Here is a 21,355-nt window from a genome sequence, read left to right as displayed (position 1 = left end):
CTTCGCGATGCACAGACGCAACGGACGAGCGGCAATCGCATCCGGCCCCAGCGCTTAGAGCAGGGGAGGGCAAACTACGGCCCACGGTCCGGATCCGGCCCGCAGGGCCTTTCAATCCGGCCCGCCAAGCCTGTCCAAGTAATATTTAAAAAAAAAATTTTTTTGAAAATCCTTTTTTTCTTTTTTGCCCTCAAGCATCTGTCTGCACTTGTGTCCTTTATACATATGACGTGAAATGACTTAAATAATAGATTCAATAGCCTATATTGACAGAAAAGTGATATTTTATTTGATATTTAATTTTGGGGATTTTTTTCCTTCACATCAATGATGGCGGGCCCTCAGCTTCAGGCCTGGATTCAAATATGGCCCTCGGAGGAATAGAATTGCCCACCCCTGGCTTAGAGGCATAAGAGCCGGGAAAGACATGCACCGAACTGTGTTTAAATAAATGTGTGTGCGCAATAAACGGTGTCGCCACCAGATGTCAATGTTTGTCGTGTGCAGCTTGAGTTCTACAGTGTGTTTCATGCTCAGGGAGGAGGAGGAAGAAGAGGAAGAGGTAGAAGAGGAGGAGGAGGAGGAGGAAGAAGAAGAAGAGGAGGAGTAAGAGGTAGAAGAGGAGGAGGAAGAAGAGGAGGAGTAAGAGGTAGAAGAGGAGGAGGAGGAAGAGGAAGAAGAGGAGTAAGAGGTAGAAGAGGAGGAGGAGGAGAGGGAAGGGGAGGAGGAAGAGGAGGAGGTGAGGGAAGGGGAGGAGGAAGAGGAAGAGAGAACTTACTAAACACAAAGAGTCACGCAACAACTGTAAAAAGTAAAAGTATGCACACGAGTACATAATCCAGTATGTACCAGTGCAGTTCTACTGCAGTGACATTCTACTACAGTGAAGTTCTACTACAGTGCAGTTCTACTACAGTGACATTCTACTACAGTGAAGTTCTACTACAGTGACATTCTACTACAGTAAAGTTCTACTACAGTGAAGTTCTACTACAGCAGTTCTACTACAGTGCAGTTCTACTACAGTGAAGTTCTACTACAGTGCAGTTCTACTACAGTGAAGTTCTACTACAGTGAAGTTCTACTACAGCAGTTCTACTACAGTGCAGTTCTACTACAGTGAAGTTCTACTACAGTGCAGTTCTACTACAGTGAAGTTCTACAGTGCAGTTCTACTACAGTGAAGTTCTACTACAGCAGTTCTACTACAGTGCAGTTCTACTACAGTGAAGTTCTACTACAGTGAAGTTCTACTACAGTGCAGTTCTACTACAGTGAAGTTCTACTACAGTGCAGTTCTACTACAGTGAACTTCTACTACAGTTCAGTTCTACTACAGTGAAGTTCTACTACAGTGCAGTTCTACTACAGTGAAGTTCTACTACAGTGCAGTTCTACTACAGTGAAGTTCTACTACAGTGCAGTTCTACTACAGTGCAGTTCTACTACAGTGCAGTTCTACTACAGCAGTTCTACTACAGTGCAGTTCTACTACAGTGCAGTTCTACTACAGTGCAGTTCTACTACAGTGCAGTTCTACTACAGTGCAGTTCTACTACAGTGCAGTTCTACTACAGCAGTTCTACTACAGTGCAGTTCTACTACAGTGCAGTTCTACTACAGTGAAGTTCTACTACAGCAGTTCTACTACAGTCAGGGCCGGCCCAAGCCTTCAGGGGGCCCTAAGCGAAAAAAAATGTTGGGGGCCCCTCACCACGTCATCAGAATCAGTTTTATTGCCATTGTCAGTAAACAATTCACATATGGGAACTTTTTTCAACGCAAATAAAGCGCACCAAAACACCAGGGCATCTGTTTGCCAGTTAGTTTATTCTCAACACCTCACAAGCTCAAATATTGATAACTTAAATCCCACAATGCAACTTGGTATTCCGCTGACATCACCTCTACTCCCTGTACAAATAACACACGTCCCAGATGTTTTTGGGCGTGTTTGTGGGCGTTAAGGGTCGACAGCCACATTAGCACATTAGTTTAAATTAATGAACCTTTTTCGTGTATTCTGGTGCATTTTAATGTGGTCCAGCCGGCTAAAGTAAGAGTAAAATGTTGAGGTTGTAATGCTATAAAATGATGATGTGATGAAACTGTGCCAGGAGAAAATGACTAAAGCCAGTTATTAATACATTAGTGTACTTAATTACTCAATACAATATTGGCTATGAAAAATAATTATGGTCAAATTGATTCATGTTAACTGAAAATGTAAAAGTAATAGTTATCCTTACTAATTTATCTTTTACAGCTCCCAACTGTTCCTTCTTGCTAAAGTGACAAAACAAGTTATATTAAATTAAACAAATAGCAAAAGCATTGCTTGATTAACAATTAACACTGATAAAACAGTGCAAACATGTTATTCCCAGAGAATGAACAGAACGAGAAGTGAAGGTCCAAACCTAGCTATAGTGAAGCGACTGTTTCTGCAACTTTGCCACTTTTGTATAAAAATATATAGTATTATTCTATAACAGACGTAATTATAATATGTCTGGTTATTTTTCACTATCAGTTTATTATAATTTATAACAAATAGTCTAATGATGCTTTTTAAATAAATTGAAATGTTTTATTGCTCTATTAAAAGTGAATTACAATATAGATGTTTGTTCTGATCAGAACATCACACACTCCTGCGTGAAACAATGCTGCGATGTGATTGGCTGATGGACCTTACACGCATAAACCTTTACATTCCTCTTATTGCAAGTTAAGAAGTCAAAGTAAAACAGACATGACGAGTCACGATTGATCTCACACATGGTGATGTGAGAGAGAGGGACGCAAACTCAAACCCACTCATCTCTAACTGAGGCTGCACAGGGGCCCGGGACAGGGGCCCGGGACAGGGGCCCGGGACAGGGGCCCGGGACAGGGGCCGCACACTGTTCACTCCAAAGTTTCACGTCAGAGGTTCTGGACGAGACGGCGCTCGTCCGGACCGGATCTCCGCCTCTTAGTGACCCGGGCCATGGACGCCCCTCACCGGCCTCACCTGCAGCTCACACTCCCGGGCTGGTGTAAATGTTAAGCTTATTATCTTTCATTCAGACATATTATTGTGCGCGGGGCAGAGCTCTCGTCGCCTCCAGCCTGAGCGAACTAACGTGACAGAATCGTGTTGTTTCAAACAGCAGCATTAACCGTCTCTTTGTAAGAGAAGTTCAATACCTGGAAAGTGTTGTTGAGTTTGCAGTTTCTTTACATCGTCAAGAAGTTTCTTCTTTCGTTTTTCGGCATCGGGGGGGATATATTCCTCTGGACATGAGGACCATGTTCTGTTGTGTTTATGTTTTGCTCTCGTTCTGCTCGCGCCCAATCAGCGCAGGTTTGGTGTCTCGGTTGCCAGATTGTCATTACAAATAAATGCGGTTTGTGCGTTATATGTTACCGCTGTGTGCGCTGCCGCGCCAGCAGCGCTACTGCACTGGTGGCGCACGCTGCGCTTGCACTTCGCATAAGACGGGTTGCCAGATTAGGGGCCCTATTAACGCCTCGGGGCCCTACGCGGCTGCTTAGTTCGCTTATAGGCTGGGCCGGCCCTGACTACAGTACAGTTCTACTACAGCAGTTCTACTACAGTTCAGTTCTACTACAGTGAAGTTCTACTACAGTGCAGTTCTACTACAGCAGTTCTACTACAGTTCAGTTCTACTACAGTGAAGTTCTACTACAGTGCAGTTCTACTACAGTTCAGTTCTACTACAGCAGTTCTACTACAGCAGTTCTACTACAGTTCAGTTCTACTACAGTGAAGTTCTACTACAGTGCAGTTCTACTACAGCAGTTCTACTACAGCAGTTCTACTACAGTTCAGTTCTACTACAGTGAAGTTCTACTACAGTGCAGTTCTACTACAGTTCAGTTCTACTACAGTGCAGTTCTACTACAGTGCAGTTCTACTACAGTGCAGTTCTACTACAGTTCAGTTCTACTACAGTGAAGTTCTACTACAGTTCAGTTCTACTACAGTGAAGTTCTACTACAGTGCAGTTCTACTACAGTTCAGTTCTACTACAGTGCAGTTCTACTACAGTGCAGTTCTACTACAGTGCAGTTCTACTACAGCAGTTCTACTACAGCAGTTCTACTACAGTGCAGTTCTACACCAGCAGTTCTACTACAGTTCAGTTCTACTACAGTGCAGTTCTACTACAGTGCAGTTCTACTACAGTGCAGTTCTACTACAGTGCAGTTCTACTACAGTGAAGTTCTACTACAGTGAAGTTCTACTACAGTGAAGTTCTACTACAGTGAAGTTCTACTACAGTGCAGTTCTACTACAGTGCAGTTCTACTACAGTGTAGTTCTACTACAGTGAAGTTCTACTACAGTGCAGTTCTACTACAGCAGTTCTACTACAGTGCAGTTCTACTACAGTGAAGTTCTACTACAGTGCAGTTCTACTACAGCAGTTCTACTACAGTGCGGTTCTACACCAGCAGTTCTACTACAGTGAAGTTCTACTACAGTGCAGTTCTACTACAGTTCAGTTCTACTACAGTGAAGTTCTACTACAGTGCAGTTCTACTACAGTGAAGTTCTACTACAGCAGTTCTACTACAGTTCAGTTCTACTACAGTGAAGTTCTACTACAGTGCAGTTCTACTACAGCAGTTCTACTACAGTGCGGTTCTACACCAGCAGTTCTACTACAGTGCAGTTCTACTACAGCAGTTCTACTACAGTGAAGTTCTACTACAGTGCAGTTCTACTACAGCAGTTCTACACCAGCAGTTCTACTACAGTGAAGTTCTACTACAGTGAAGTTCTACTACAGTGCGGTTCTACTACAGCAGTTCTACTACAGCAGTTCTACAACAGTGAAGTTCTACTACAGTGCAGTTCTACTACAGTGAAGTTCTACTACAGTGAAGTTCTACTACAGTGAAGTTCTACTACAGCAGTTCTACTACAGCAGTTCTACTACAGTGAAGTTCTACTACAGTGCAGTTCTACTACAGTGAAGTTCTACTACAGTGAAGTTCTACTACAGCAGTTCTACTACAGTGCAGTTCTACTACAGTGAAGTTCTACTACAGCAGTTCTACTACAGTGCAGTTCTACTACAGTGCAGTTCTACTACAGTGAAGTTCTACTACAGTGAAGTTCTACTACAGCAGTTCTACTACAGCAGTTCTACTACAGCAGTTCTACTACAGTGCAGTTCTACTACAGTGCAGTTCTACTACAGTGCAGTTCTACTACAGTGCAGTTCTACTACAGCAGTTCTACTACAGTGCAGTTCTACTACAGTGCAGTTCTACTACAGTGCAGTTCTACTACAGTGCAGTTCTACTACAGTGCAGTTCTACTACAGCAGTTCTACTACAGTGCAGTTCTACTACAGCAGTTCTACTACAGCAGTTCTACTACAGTGCAGTTCTACTACAGTGCAGTTCTACTACAGTGCAGTTCTACTACAGCAGTTCTACTACAGTGAAGTTCTACTACAGTGCAGTTCTACAGTGAAGTTCTACTACAGTGCAGTTCTACTACAGCAGTTCTACTACAGTGAAGTTCTACTACAGTGCAGTTCCACTACAGTGCAGTTCTACTACAGTGCAGTTCTACTACAGTGAAGTTCTACTACAGTGCAGTTCTACAGTGCAGTTCTACTACAGTGCAGTTCTACAGTGAAGTTCTACTACAGTGCAGTTCTACAGTGAAGTTCTACTACAGTGCAGTTCTACTACAGTGCAGTTCTACAGTGAAGTTCTACTACAGTGCAGTTCTACAGTGAAGTTCTACTACAGTGAAGTTCTACTACAGTGCAGTTCTACAGTGAAGTTCTACTACAGTGCAGTTCTACAGTGAAGTTCTACTACAGTGCAGTTCTACAGTGAAGTTCTACTACAGTGCAGTTCTACTACAGTGCAGTTCTACAGTGAAGTTCTACTACAGTGCAGTTCTACAGTGAAGTTCTACTACAGTGCAGTTCTACAGTGAAGTTCTACTACAGTGAAGTTCTACTACAGTGCAGTTCTACAGTGAAGTTCTACTACAGTGCAGTTCTACAGTGAAGTTCTACTACAGTGCAGTTCTACAGTGAAGTTCTACTACAGTGAAGTTCTACTACAGTGCAGTTCTACAGTGAAGTTCTACTACAGTGCAGTTCTACAGTGAAGTTCTACTACAGTGCAGTTCTACAGTGAAGTTCTACTACAGTGCAGTTCTACTACAGTGCAGTTCTACAGTGAAGTTCTACTACAGTGCAGTTCTACAGTGAAGTTCTACTACAGTGCAGTTAAAGAAGCTTCTGTTACAAATAAAAAGCTCAAACTAAATAATAACTGTGTTTAATCCTTGGACTGAACCTGGAGCTCGATTTGATTTGACCCAAAACACCTGAAAAAAATGAGCCGCAACTCAAACTGAAACTGAAGCTGAAGCTGACGCTCTGTAGTTTTGTTCTGTTTTACTTTAATTATAATCATAAGTAGAAACACGCTCGGCTCAGAGGAAATCAGACTTTAAATTCCACTTTAATTGTCTTTGTTTAATATGAATGAGTGAAGCTGGAGATGGAGGATTGACACTAAAATGAGCTTTTATTGGGTTTTGACATATCTCTTTTAAAAGAAGGTAAAGTCACACAAAAAATGATTTAAGGACTTGTAATAAAGCAAAATTGTCCAGATGGAATCACATAAAAGTCCTATTCATTTGTAATCTAGTTTGAGGCGATATTAGTTATTTTAATATTCGTTATATTAGTCCCATTAACACCGCGCATCAGCTTTCAGCGCTTGTTTGGCGACATCTTGTGGTCAAGTTTCAAATTGCAACTCACAACTTCTAAATAAACTCATCCTTTTAGACTTTAGGACCGATTAATGCGCCAAACGTTTGTACAAACCTAAAAAAGAATAATATAAATGAAGCACAAAAGTGAGGAAAACACATCAGATGAATATTTCAGATGAAAACGTGCACAGCCAAATCTGACTAATTATCTTTTTATTCATTTTAAACTGCATGAAAACCACAAACGGAGAGACATTTGCATTTCATCTCGATAATCGGATCATCTGCAGAAAATCCTGTCATAATCGGGTTTCTGCTGCCGCTCGTTTACGGGATGTCACGTGACTTATAGGAACTGGTCTCGCCGTTGTTGAAAGCGAAAGCGTTCGCCGAGTCACGTGGACACGCTGGCCCCGCCCCCTCCCTTCCACGCGCCTTTTAAATTTGCGCCGAAATCGAAAGTATGAAGTTAGAGATCGCGTTTGATCGGAGCGGGCGGACCAAACCCGAGCAAACACCGGCCACAAACGAGTCCCCGCGCCGCCCAAGTAAGTCACGACTCTTGCGTTAGAAAACACTGACATTGAGGCTGTAAAACAAACAAAACGCGGCATTTATTGACTTCTTCCAGGCGTCAAAATGGCTCAATATGTATTTATTTATCTATTTTAAACGGCAAAAATCACATTTATAACGTTTTTTTTGTCTTTTTTAAATGAATGTATGAATATTTTTTTTAATTGCAAATGTGTCGTTTGTCGTGGTCACTTTATTTAAATGTGAATTATAGTTGCATTATTTCAGAATATAAATGCACAGTCAGTTTTAGTGCGTTTGTTATTGTTTTTAGATTATTCTCTTAAGCATAAGTGATAAAGTTTCATAAATGCACTTTATTTTAAAACATTTAATAGTGATGAAGCTTCATAAATGCACTTTATTTTAATACATTTAATAGTGATAAAGCTTCATAAATGCACTTGCAATTATTGTCATTATTTAACTTGAACAAATCGAACTCTGATTGTTTTTAACGGCAACACATTTTTAATAAGCACCATTTGCTGTTATTATTGTGGAAAACACTTTGTAACACGATTCGGGGCTTGAAACTTGATCAAACAGAATCCTAAATCATAAATGACTGGAGCTGTTTGGGATTTGAGTGAATTAAAGTCATTCCTGCCGCTCGTTGCGCCTGAAGTGAACCCAAAGCAGTAGAAAATACATGCATTACATTTTGGAGAAAGTGTTTTTATGTCACTCTTGGCAACAGACATTAATACCTCAGGGCCACTGCAGGAAAGAGCATTATTTATGTATTTAATGTTTGTATTGGCCCTGCAGCGCTCGTAAAGCTTTGTAAGTGAAACATTAAACGCTCATTACTGACATACAAATAAATGCACGGTTCTGCACGACTGAAGAAGAAAAGTCTGCTCATGATCACTGCACATATTTATGCTACTTTTGTGCACTTTTTATCACTAAAAATGACAGGTTCAATTCAATGTGTTTTTGTAACGCCCAAAATCACAGCAGTCGCCTCCAAACAATGTCCCAGAGTCCTCTGTCCTCAGACCCTCCTTCTGTCCTTCTGTCCTCAGACCCTCCTTCTGTCCTTCTGTCCTCAGACCCTCCTTCTGTCCTTCTGTCCTTAGACCCTCCTTCTGTCCTTAGACTCTCCTTCTGTCCTTCTGTCCTTAGACCCTCCTTCTGTCATTAGACCCTCCTTCTGTCCTTAGACCCTCCTTCTGTCCTTAGACTCTCCTTCTGTCCTTCTGTCCTTAGACCCTCCTTCTGTCATTAGACCCTCCTTCTGTCCTTAGACCCTCCTTCTGTCCTTAGACTCTCCTTCTGTCCTTCTGTCCTTAGACCCTCCTTCTGTCCTTCTGTCCTTAGACCCTCCTTCTGTCCTTAGACCCTCCTTCTGTCCTTAGACTCTCCTTCTGTCCTTCTGTCCTTAGACCCTCCTTCTGTCATTAGACCCTCCTTCTGTCCTTAGACCCTCCTTCTGTCCTTAGACTCTCCTTCTGTCCTTCTGTCCTTAGACCCTCCTTCTGTCCTTCTGTCCTTAGACCCTCCTTCTGTCCTTAGACTCTCCTTCTGTCCTTCTGTCCTCAGACCCTCCTTCTGTCCTTAGACCCTCCTTCTGTCCTTAGACTCTCCTTCTGTCCTTAGATCCTCCTTCTGTCCATAGACCCTCCTTCTGTCCTTAGATCCTCCTTCTGTCCTTAGATCCTCCTTCTGTCCTTCTGTCCTTAGACCCTCGGCCAAGAAAAAGTACACGTTCAGTCTTCTCTTGCTAGTTAATGGTTAATTTTCTGTTCAAACAATAAATTCATGACAAAGGTGCTCTGAGGTAAACGTGCATTTATGTATTAAAATAAAGTGCATTTATGAAGCTTTATCACTATTAAATGTTTTAAAATAAAGTGCATTTATGAAGCTTTATCATTATTAAATGTATTAAAATAAAGTGCATTTATGCTGCTTTATCATTATTAAATGTATTAAAATAAAGTGCATTTATGAAGCTTTATCATTATTAAATGTTTTAAAATAAAGTGCATTTATGAAGCTTTATCATTATTAAATGTATTAAAATAAAGTGCATTTATGAAGCTTTATCATTATTAAATGTATTAAAATAAAGTGCATTTATGAAGCTTTATCACTATTAAATGTATTAAAATAAAGTGCATTTATGAAACTTTATCACTATTAAATGTATTAAAATAAAGTGTGTTTATGAAGCTTTATCACTATTAAATGTATTAAAATAAAGTGCGTTTATGAAGCTTTATCACTATTAAATGTTTTAAAATAAAGTGCATTTATGAAACTTTATCACTATTAAATGTATTAAAATAAAGTTTGTTTATGAAGCTTTATCACTATTAAATGTATTAAAATAAAGTGCATTTATGAAGCTTTATCACTATTAAATGTATTAAAATAAAGTGCATTTATGAAGCTTTATCACTATTAAATGTATTAAAATAAAGTGCATTTATGAAGCTTTATCACTATTAAATGTATTAAAATAAAGTGCATTTATGAAGCTTTATCACTATTAAATGTTTTAAAATAAAGTGCATTTATGAAGCTTTATCACTATTAAATGTATTAAAATAAAGTGCATTTATGAAGCTTTATCACTATTAAATGTTTTAAAATAAAGTGCATTTATGAAGCTTTATCACTATTAAATGTTTTAAAATAAAGTGCATTTATGAAGCTTTATCACTATTAAATGTTTTAAAATAAAGTGCATTTATGAAGCTTTATCACTATTAAATGTATTAAAATGCCTTTATCGCTGCATGAATCAGAGCCTGAGGTGGTTTTTGACCCAGTGCAGACCCACTTCCTGCTTATTTCAAACATTGACAATATTTTCACACAGAACTTTTACTTTCAACTTTTAAAGGTGACATAATATGCTACTTATATATGATACTTTTGACTTTGAAAATATATTTTTCTCACACCAAGTTGTGATTTTTTTACAGTCTTTATTCTCCTGCAGTCAAGATGCCGTTGCTCCAAAAATCCCTGTAGGCTTACTTTATTTACTTATTTATCCATCTATTTATTTATTGATCTATGTATTTATTGAATCAGAATAAGGTTTATTGCCATTTGTCAATGAACAAAATCCACAAACATAGGAACTCGTCCTGGTGATTCAGTGCAACATAAACTGACTGTCCTGAAGTCCACGATCATCTCCACTGATTCTTAGACAGTGATTCACACAGGAGTCAGAAACGTTGCGTTGCCCTTTTGACAAACTTTATTCATGTATTTTTTTAATCTAAATTTATATCAGAAATCAAATGAGTTGTTTTTAATGATGTTGGCGCGGCTTAATTAAATCGTCTTTTCGTTCTGCTTCAGCTGCGACGCTCAATGACCCGCGCCGGCCTCGTTTTGCCGGCCTGATGCCCGCCTGATGCCCGCCTGATGCCCGCCTGATGCCCGCCTGATGCCCGCCTGATGCCCGCCTGATGCCCGCCTGATGCCCGCCTGCCGTTGTCCAAACATGGAGCTTTGCGGACACTGATGCCCATGTGTCCTGACGACCACCATGGAGGATGTCCCAGAGCCGAGAGAAGGAACGGGTGCCCCGCTGGAGGCAGCGCACGGGGGCGGGCCACTCTAGGATGCTCACGGGCGATTTGACCGACCGTCGTGAGCGAAACGTTAGAACACTACGAGACGAGGCTTCAGGGAGCCGCGGGGCAGAAGGAGACGTGCCAGGACAGGTGGGCAATGCATCATTTACAAGGTACTTATTATGGCAGCGCTGAGGGAACTGTCAAGCTGCTCTCATGCTAGACGTGTCGGGGCTCGACCGCACTGAACCTGGACCTGGACCTGGACCTGAACCTGGACCTGGACCTGGACCTGGACCTGAACCTGGACCTGGACCTGGACCTGGACCTGACCCTGGACCTGACCCTGGACCTGGACCTGACCCTGGACCTGACCCTGGACCTGGACCTGGACCTGGACCTGAACCTGGACCTGAACCTGGACCTGAACCTGGACCTGACCCTGACCCTGGACCTGACCCTGGACCTGGACCTGGACCTGAACCTGGACCTGGACCTGGACCTGGACCTGACCCTGGACCTGACCCTGGACCTGGACCTGACCCTGGACCTGGACCTGACCCTGGACCTGGACCTGGACCTGAACCTGGACCTGGACCTGGACCTGGACCTGACCCTGACCCTGACCCTGACCCTGACCCTGGACCTGGACCTGACCCTGGACCTGACCCTGGACCTGACCCTGGACCTGGACCTGACCCTGGACCTGACCCTGGACCTGACCCTGGACCTGACCCTGGACCTGGACCTGGACCTGACCCTGGACCTGACCCTGGACCTGACCCTGGACCTGGACCTGGACCTGGACCTGGACCTGACCCTGACCCTGGACCTGGACCTGGACCTGGACCTGGACCTGGACCTGACCCTGGACCTGACCCTGGACCTGACCCTGGACCTGACCCTGGACCTGGACCTGAATCTGTGTGGCTCTTACTTAGTACATTTACAGCAGATTTAGTTTTTCTCTTTTTTCCCCTCTTTCTCTTTATTATTTTTTCTTCTTCTTTTTTTCAATTTTTTCCTTTTTTTTCTTCTTCTTTTTTCTATTTTTTTCTTTATTCTTTTTTCTTTATTCTTTTTCCTTTATTCTTTTTCCTTTATTCTTTTTTTTCTCTTTTTCTTTCAAGTTGTCTTTATTCTTTTTTATACGACGCAAAATAAAAACAAGCAGCAAAAGACACAGAGAAAAGACTCATTTATCTCCGGCAGCAACGATGAGTAATTCAACTTCAATTGTAAAGTACTTTTTTATCTCGAATCCTTGATACTAACTTAAAATACATCTAAATAACAAAAGTACTAATCAGAGATGTTATTTGTTTACATCTCTAGTTGCCAGAAAACTCGCTGGAGTTTCGCAAGTGGAACTGTGAACTCGAGAGCCCAGAGGAACTCGACTGGAGACAGGTACTAGCGCCCCCTGCAGCTTTCTACTGACATTACACTGTCAGAGAACAGACACAAGCTTTTACCCCACATTTTTTACCTTTGTTTTCTATTGAAATAAGTCAAATATATCTAAAGCATTATTAGCATTATTAGTATGATTAGCATTATTAGCATTCATAGCGTTATTAGCATTATTAGCGTTATTAGCCGGCTAACAACCTGCTTGATATTGGGACACAACAAACAAAGTCTGCAGCTAAAGCTAAATAACAGAACACGCGTCTCTGGCAAAGTAAAAACAAGCGGTGCGCCCTCTGCAGGACGAGTGGTGTCAGGACAGGCCAAACAACCCCCCCGATAGACGCAGAACAGTCATCTCGTGTAGACGTGTTGAGGAGCGCGCCAACGTGTTCAGAAGCGCACCAACGTGTTCAGAAGCGTGCAAACGTGTTGAGTGCGCTAACGTGTTCAGAAGCGCATCAACGTGTTCAGAAGCACGCATACGTGTTCAGAAGCGCGCAAATGTGTTCACAAGCGCGCAAACGTGTTCAGGAGCGCACAAATGTGTTCAGAAGCGCCCGTGTGGCCTCCTTCAGTATTACAGTCCTCATAACGGCGTGTATGATCTTCTTTTATTGCTATTCTTGTAATCGTGCTCATACTGAAAGTGAAAGAGAAGCCAGGTGTTTTCTCATAAAACGGAACAAATTTACTGAAATAGATAAATCATGTGCTTTAAACGACTTCCTCGGCACGTTATCTGCAGGAGATCAATCGCTGCAGATAACGTGGCCATAAATGATAAGAACGGAAAACACTTTATACCACTTCTTATCATGCTTATTACAATTATAACCAATAACCATAAGTTGAGCTACATTTAGCACATGAGTTGGGCTACATTTAGCACATGAGTTGGGCTACATTTAGCACATGAGTTGAGCTACATTTAGCACATGAGTTGAGCTACATTTAGCACATGAGTTGAGCTACATTTAGCACATGAGTTGGGCTACATTTAGCACATGAGTTGAGCTACATTTAGCACATGAGTTGAGCTACATTTAGCACATGAGTTGAGCTACATTTAGCACATGAGTTGGGCTACATTTAGCACATGAGTTGGGCTACATCTAGCACATGAGTTGAGCTACATTTAGCACATGGGTTGGGCTACATTTAGCACATGACTTGAGCTACATTTAGCACATTAGTTGGGCTACATTTAGCACATGAGTTGAGCTACATTTAGCACATGAGTTGGGCTACATTTAGCACATGAGTTGGGCTACATTTAGCACATGAGTTGAGCTACATTTAGCACATGAGTTGGGCTACATTTAGCACATGAGTTGGGCTACATTTAGCACATGAGTTGAGCTACATTTAGCACATGAGTTGAGCTACATTTAGCACATGAGTTGAGCTACATTTAGCACATGAGTTGAGCTACATTTAGCACATGAGTTGAGCTACATTTAGCACATGAGTTGGGCTACATCTAGCACATGAGTTGGGCTACATCTAGCACATGAGTTGAGCTACATTTAGCACATGAGTTGAGCTACATTTAGCACATGAGTTGAGCTACATTTAGCACATGAGTTGAGCTACATTTAGCACATGACTTGAGCTACATTTAGCACATGAGTTGAGCTACATTTAGCACATGAGTTGGGCTACATTTAGCACATGAGTTGAGCTACATTTAGCACATGAGTTGAGCTACATTTAGCACATGAGTTGAGCTACATTTAGCACATGAGTTGGGCTGCTGTTTGTTCTACAAATAAAATGCAGAGATATCCCACAAGTGACTCAAAGTACACACAATAAATCCTGTTCAGCCCTCATTTATAACATGACGGTTGTTATGGTTACGGGCGTGCATGTTTCCTTTGTGCACAGATCATTTTTGCTTTCACTTTGCCAATGAAAACGATATTAAAACAATTCTCTGATTGTTGAATCCATAACCGTTTATGGGCGTGTCCAGGTGTGTGTTTATTTACGAGTGGAATATATCTGTGTTTAGTTTAGTTTTTGTTTTTTTAACAATCTAACATTTTGGTACCAGTATTTTTCATTATTATCATTATCATTATTATTATTATTACTATTTTATGATTTTATTCATTTTTCCAAATCAAAGAAAAAATAGAAGAAAAAAAACATACAAGATAATTTTAGAAAAGACAAAAAATAGTACTAATTAAATAAATAAACAGGGAAAGAAAGGTTAAGTCACATACACTTCTAAATATTAGTCCCATTTAGACTTTTCGGGGACAATGAGTATGTCAGACGCCCTCGTTTGCAGAACATGCTCAGTCCTGCGCCCTCTGCTGGCGACGGTGAGCAGTGGCGAATAAAACAAAGCAAACTCGGTTTTTGCAGTTTGACCTTTTACGTGCAGAAAATATTACACTGAGCCTGGTGCGGGCAGTGTTGATTTTGCTTTATATAACAAGTAAGTGCATAAAACAGTAGTAAAGTGCAATACTTTTGTCAGAAAACACTCAGATTTACCCACAGTATACCGCATACACCTCATACATACACACAAGTATATGTAGTAGTCTTTAATCTGTTTTATATTTCAGTTTGACTACATTTGCACCACATTTTATACCAAAAATAGAAACAAATGAAACAGAACTACAGTAGATCAATATCCATGACACACAAAACCCTGAATTGTCTTGTGCTGTTGCCGGGAAACTTATGGAATGTGCGTCGCTTCCTTTTGTCAAGGCACGTGTCAAAGTCACGTGCCGCGCTGCTATTTACACAGAAGACTCGCTCGTACGCGACAGACGCGCGCTATTTCGTTTTAGACTCGCACAAAGCGGAGTGATCTTTGCACATTCGTGTTAGCGGATTGTTATAAAATAGTTTAATTTTGTGAAATACTGTATATACCCAAAAAGCCAAACATCCTGAAGCGTCTCCGCTCAGTCCCGTTACAGAGCGATTAAACGGTGACGCTGCTTTGACTGGAAAAGGCCTCCAGAGTTCACGTTTCCTTGGAATTCCCCGTCAGGCAACCACAAAAACACAAGACTATTTTCTCTTAAGTTAAAAGCCTGGTGCTGGAACTGTTTTTGCTTCATCTTTTCTGTAGATACCGTTCTATATGTCGCGTCACAACACAGTTTAATGCTTATAATAGTATATATATATTCTTATACAGGATGGAATGGCTCTCGGGTTTGTGGACGCGCAGGGAAGAGTCTTAATCCCATTGTGCGTGTGGCGTATTGTGTGGTTTGTGGCTGGCCCATTACGGGCGATGCGGCGCCGCCCTTCTGGCCAATTATGTCAACGGTATTCAACAATTCTTTTGTCTAAAAACAATATAATTTGTTCAGAAATATGTTATATTATTATTAGTTTAAATGTGTAAAAATGAAATTTCCCCATGTGTGGACAATAAAGGAATATCTTATCTTGAAACAAAATGTTTATATATAGTATATTTGCTGCTGCGTCTCTTTTACGTACGACGTGGGGCTGTTTGAAAATCGCCCCTGAGCCTCATAGAAAAGCCATTGAAATTTTTAGTCAATCACATTCCGAGAAAAATGGACCAAGTCACTATGGAAAATGACACAGGAAAACTTTCTCAAATGTTTCTCCAGCGCCCATTTCAGCGTAGTGTTTACACCACGGAGCTGCACAGTTTACGCTGTGACACTGACATGTGACACAGACGTGTGACACAGACGTGTGACACTGACGTGTGACACAGACGTGTGACACAGACGTGTGACACTGACGTGTGACACAGACGTGTGACACAGACGTGTGACACAGACGTGTGACACTGACGTGTGACACAGACGTGTGACACAGACGTGTGACACAGACACTGACGTGTGACACAGACGTGTGACACTGACGTGTGACACAGACGTGTGACACAGACGTGTGACACAGACGTGTGACACTGACGTGTGACACAGACGTGTGACACTGACGTGTGACACAGACGTGTGACACAGACGTGTGACACAGACGTGTGACACTGACGTGTGACACAGACGTGTGACACAGACGTGTGACACAGACGTGTGACACTGACGTGTGACACAGACGTGTGACACAGACGTGTGACACTGACGTGTGACACAGACGTGTGACACAGACGTGTGACACAGACACAGACGTGTGACACAGACGTGTGACACTGACGTGTGACACTGACGTGTGACACAGACGTGTGACACAGACACTGACGTGTGACACAGACGTGTGACACAGACGTGTGACACAGACACAGACGTGTGACACAGACGTGTGACACTGACGTGTGACACTGACGTGTGACACAGACGTGTGCGCTCGCCGTGTTTTCTGTGTTTAGTCTTAAAACTGCATCTGCAGACGTCTGTTACAAAAGGTACGTCCAAAACGATGCAGAATGAGCTGCTCGGCTGTGAATATGAAACTATTAATGTTGAAGTGAAATCGTCTGATTTCATATCAATCCAAGACATGTGATGGGTCAAACTCCGTTACCATGACTACAAACACACTAAAGAGGAGTGTTTTTTTTATTTTATCACATGGATAAGGCTAACGCTGAGCATTCAGTATCGATTAACTTCTATTCATAAAACTATGCTTTTGTTATTAGAAGACCCATGAAAGAATGTTATAAATGACATGTCTTTAAGAACAACTGAGATCTCTTATAAAGTGTAAAGTGTCAAATGTATTTCCTCACAAATGGAATCTGCCTCTAAGTCATTGTATTGTCATGATTTATACAGTCAATGTTAAATATTCAATTTTAGACATTTAACAAAACAAAAACACGGCCATGTCAAATAGCGCCCCCTATAGTCTGCACCACCAGCCGCCGCTGCTCTTCATACTTCATAAAACATGCCTGGACCTGTACATTTAGTTCTGCGTCAGGTTCTCTGGGAGAAACGTTCCACACATTATTTCACTGTTTTCACTTCTTCTTCTTCTGAAACGTCGGCGTGAAAAGCGTCCAGTCACTTCTACCGTCTGTGTCGTGCCAGGCCCTGCCCGAGCCGGACGGTGGCGAGCCCCTGCCCTTTCACCTGCGCCCGTTCAGCGGTCCCGAGCAGTACGAGCTGGTGAGGCAGACGTACCAGCAGCTCCGGCACAGCGGGTACTACTGGGGCGCCCTGACCATGGAAGAGGCCCACGCCGCGCTGGGCCACGCCCCCCTGGGCACGTTCCTCATCAGGTACTTCAGAAACACGTCTCTGTGTGTCGTCGTGCGGTCATACGCCGGTGTTCAGGGTATCGTGCGGTCATACGCCGGTGTTCAGGATATCGTGCGGTCATACGCCGGTGTTCAGGATATCGTGCGGTCAGACGCCGGTGTTCAGGGTATCGTGCGGTCATACGCCGGTGTTCAGGATATCGTGCGGTCATACGCCGGTGTTCAGGATATCGTGCGGTCAGACGCCGGTGTTCAGGGTATCGTGCGGTCAGACGCCGGTGTTCAGGGTATCGTGCGGTCAGACGCCGGTGTTCAGGATATCGTGCGGTCAGACGCCGGTGTTCAGGATATCGTGCGGTCAGACGCCGGTGTTCAGGGTATCGTGCGGTCAGACGCCGGTGTTCAGGGTATCGTGCGGTCAGACGCCGGTGTTCAGGATATCGTGCGGTCAGACGCCGGTGTTCAGGGTATCGTGCGGTCATACGCCGGTGTTCAGAATATCGTGCGGTCATACGCCGGTGTTCAGGATATCGTGCGGTCATACGCCGGTGTTCAGGATATCGTGCGGTCAGACGCCGGTGTTCAGGATATCGTGCGGTCAGACGCCGGTGTTCAGGGTATCGTGCGGTCATACGCCGGTGTTCAGGGTATAGTGCAGTCAGACGCCGGTGTTCAGGGTATCGTGCGGTCATACGCCGGTGTTCAGGATATCGTGCGGTCAGACGCCGGTGTTCAGGGTATAGTGCAGTCAGACGCCGGTGTTCAGGATATCGTGCGGTCATACGCCGGTGTTCAGGGTATCGTGCGGTCATACGCCGGTGTTCAGGGTATAGTGCAGTCAGACGCCGGTGTTCAGGGTATCGTGCGGTCATACGCCGGTGTTCAGGATATCGTGCGGTCAGACGCCGGTGTTCAGGGTATAGTGCAGTCAGACGCCGGTGTTCAGGATATCGTGCGGTCATACGCCGGTGTTCAGGGTATTGTGCGGTCAGACGCCGGTGTTCAGGGTATCGTGCGGTCAGACGCCGGTGTTCAGGGTATAGTGCAGTCAGACGCCGGTGTTCAGGATATCGTGCGGTCAGACGCCGGTGTTCAGGGTATAGTGCAGTCAGACGCCGGTGTTCAGGATATCGTGCGGTCATACGCCGGTGTTCAGGGTATCGTGCGGTCAGACGCCGGTGTTCAGGATATCGTGCGGTCATACGCCGGTGTTCAGGGTATCGTGCGGTCAGACGCCGGTGTTCAGGGTATCGTGCGGTCAGACGCTGGTGTTCAGGATATCGTGCGGTCAGACGCTGGTGTTCAGGGCGTTAAGGAGTCACAGCTGCTTTTATACGGCGGGAATGGGAATATTTACAATCTTCTATTTTGAGTTTTAACTGCATAATGTAAAAAAAAAATAGAATAAAAACAAATTAAAATATAAAAAATTACTTTGCATTTTTTATTCTTTTATTTTATATGTTTAATTTGCTTTATGTTCATTGAAATCTATTAATTATTACTTTTTAACAAACAACAATTACATAAAAATAAAAAGCAAAAAAAACATTGATGATATTTCAGATTTTACCACACGTTTGTCCCAGTTTGACAGTTTAGATGAAGTTTATAATTGCACTTCCTGGTTGGACATGAGCAGCAGATGTGACATAGGAACAGGTCATTATGAAGCAATGGTTGGAGTGTAAACAAAGGCCAAAATCCATATAGATGAGTCAATAGTTATGATGTGACAAATAATAAAAATCCCCTATCACACCTTTATTGTGTTGAACGATTGTTTAAAGTGCGTCAGTGAAGTGTAAAGTATTTGATGGGATGTCGCACATTGATGACATCACAGAGAGATTAAATAAGCGATACTTCCTGTTGTTTCCCACGTGTATTTTTCACTTTATCTCCTCAAACTGTCACTTGACTGATATTGAATTATGATACATTTTTATCACAGGTTTTAACCCACAAAACTAAGTCATAATTAGAAAAACATGAATAGGTTTAATTTACTCTTTAAGCAATTGTAGACGTATAAACACAGAATGTTTCAGCCAAAGCCTTTACTTTACTGTGAAAAAACAAACTCAGAATAAAAACATTACAATATGAAGTTACATTTGCTTTAACATTTGGAGACATTTTAAAATAGGACTTTATGTGTTGAGAACAAGCTCTAGTCTAGTGTCCTACGCCCTCTACAGGCAACAGTGGGGAACATTTTGACGTGAACATTTTTTAAACAAGCTAGATTTTTTTGCTTTTTGCATTTCTAGAATGAGATGGTTTTTAACAACAAACAACAAAATACTTAAAATGTACAATCTACATGAGTTTCATTGTATTTTTTTATTTGTTTTATTTATTAGGGTTTGTTTTTGTTCTTTTTATGTTTAAAAAACGAAATGGACGACTCATTGAACTGAAATGCAGTTAAGATAAATATATTTAGAATTTAGCTAAAAATCATGAAAATTTTATCATAGAACAGCACATTTTTTAGGTTTTTGATTTCACTTCCTGTTTGTAATTGATGACATCACATCAGAAAATTAGCCAGCAAACACTGGGCCAAAACTCACAATTTGTTTTGTTTTTATGACAAATAAAAATATATGAGAGCGACTTTATTTTGTTGAATTCACGTTTAGAAAGTCAAAAAAGTTGTTTATTTGTGTAAATTCTGTACAAACTTTGACTGGAACGAGTGTCCCTGGTGTGATGTCACTTCCTGTCATTTTCTGCAGATTTTTTTTCTCCACAAATATCTGCTCGATTGGTGTAAAACTAAAATTTATATGTGCAACAGGTATAAACACACCAAATAAAGTCAAAATTAGAGAATTCTAAGGCACTTTAAGCAGCGATATTGACAAAAAGGGATTATTTAAATTATTCAACACTCAGACATTTTTAAAAAGGTGCACAGAACATAAAATTAAACCACTTAAGTGCAGAAATCACTTTTTACCCTTGTTTGGAGTGTTGTGAGATCAGACTAAACGTTAATGTCACTTTTAATAGTTTTATTTAACGATAACACACTCAAACAAACGCGATACAATCAATTGTTTCATAAAACTCTTCAATCTTTTTGGTGTTTGGTGCTACACTCTCACTGCTTCTGTCACTAACCCCTTTCCCCCCCTGGTCCCCGGCAGAGACAGCGTCCAGCCCGACGTCTTCTTCACGCTGAGTTACCGCGGCGACGACGGCCCCACCAGCGTCCGCGTGCTGCTCGGCCGCGACCTGCGCTTCAGCCTCCACGGCAGCCACAAGGCCTTCCCGTCGCTCTTCGCCCTGCTCGCCCACTACACCGGCCCCACGTGCAAGCTGACCGCGCCCCACCGCCGCGAGCGCCCCGAGCGGCTCACCCACATGTGCCGGCGGGCGCTGGTGCAGGCGTACGGGGCGGACAATCTGAGGGCGGCGTCCGGACTCAGCGCCAAAGAGAAACAGTCCATTTATTTATACCCGTACTCGATTTAGAGGCCGTCGCGCGCTCGTTTTGTCGGACATTTGTGTGTTATTTATTAGCGTTTAGGCGGTCAGGGAGAGACTGGACCCATTTTGACCCATTTTGACCCATAGGAAGAGTCGACGCGGTACGTAGTCATTTTTGCACTCTAAAGTCATGACCTCGATCACAACAACATTTTTATGCAGTGATTCTTTCTTTGTAATGTACCTGTACTTCATAATGCTGGTTTTGTGTAAAAATGTATAAAGTAAAATGTGTGAAAAAATGATAAGGAAAAAGTGTTTGGCTCGCAGTGGAGATGTTTGAGTCCCCAGTTGACCAAAAATAATCTTAAAATGAACTGCAGTGGTGATATCTAAACACTTTCTAATGGTATAAATATATGTATATGTT

At 42.3% G+C, this 21,355-nt stretch overlaps 1 protein-coding gene across 1 annotated transcript; it reads left to right on the top strand.

Moving 5' to 3' along the window:
• Nucleotides 1-12,106: 12,106 nt before the first annotated feature.
• Nucleotides 12,107-20,996, top strand: LOC140378027 (suppressor of cytokine signaling 1-like). The gene is made up of 4 exons (XM_072463656.1): nucleotides 12,107-12,127; nucleotides 12,225-12,299; nucleotides 17,315-17,505; nucleotides 20,643-20,996. Exons 1-4 carry the CDS (start codon nucleotides 12,107-12,109, stop codon nucleotides 20,968-20,970), a joined length of 615 nt encoding a protein of 204 aa, XP_072319757.1. The 3' UTR covers nucleotides 20,971-20,996.
• Nucleotides 20,997-21,355: the final 359 nt, after the last annotated feature.

The sequence above is a fragment of the Eucyclogobius newberryi genome, unplaced genomic scaffold, assembly GCF_026437365.1.
Source record: "Eucyclogobius newberryi isolate DKJ021-1_F unplaced genomic scaffold, fEucNew1.0.hap1 SCAF_4, whole genome shotgun sequence".
Lineage (NCBI taxonomy): Eukaryota > Metazoa > Chordata > Actinopteri > Gobiiformes > Gobiidae > Eucyclogobius > Eucyclogobius newberryi.
The sequence above is the reverse complement of the archived record's forward strand: the minus strand, read 5'-3'. Positions and strand labels throughout refer to the sequence as shown.

What these genes read in the sequence shown, in the direction of transcription:
- LOC140378027 (XM_072463656.1), top strand. Translation starts at nt 12,107, where the DNA reads ATGAGTAATTCAACTTCAATT. An exon ending in TGAGTAATTCAACTTCAATT is followed by an intron (nt 12,128 to 12,224) that starts GTAAAGTACTTT and finishes TTACATCTCTAG; the next exon opens with TTGCCAGAAAACTCGCTGGA. An exon ending in AGGAACTCGACTGGAGACAG is followed by an intron (nt 12,300 to 17,314) that starts GTACTAGCGCCC and finishes GTGTCGTGCCAG; the next exon opens with GCCCTGCCCGAGCCGGACGG.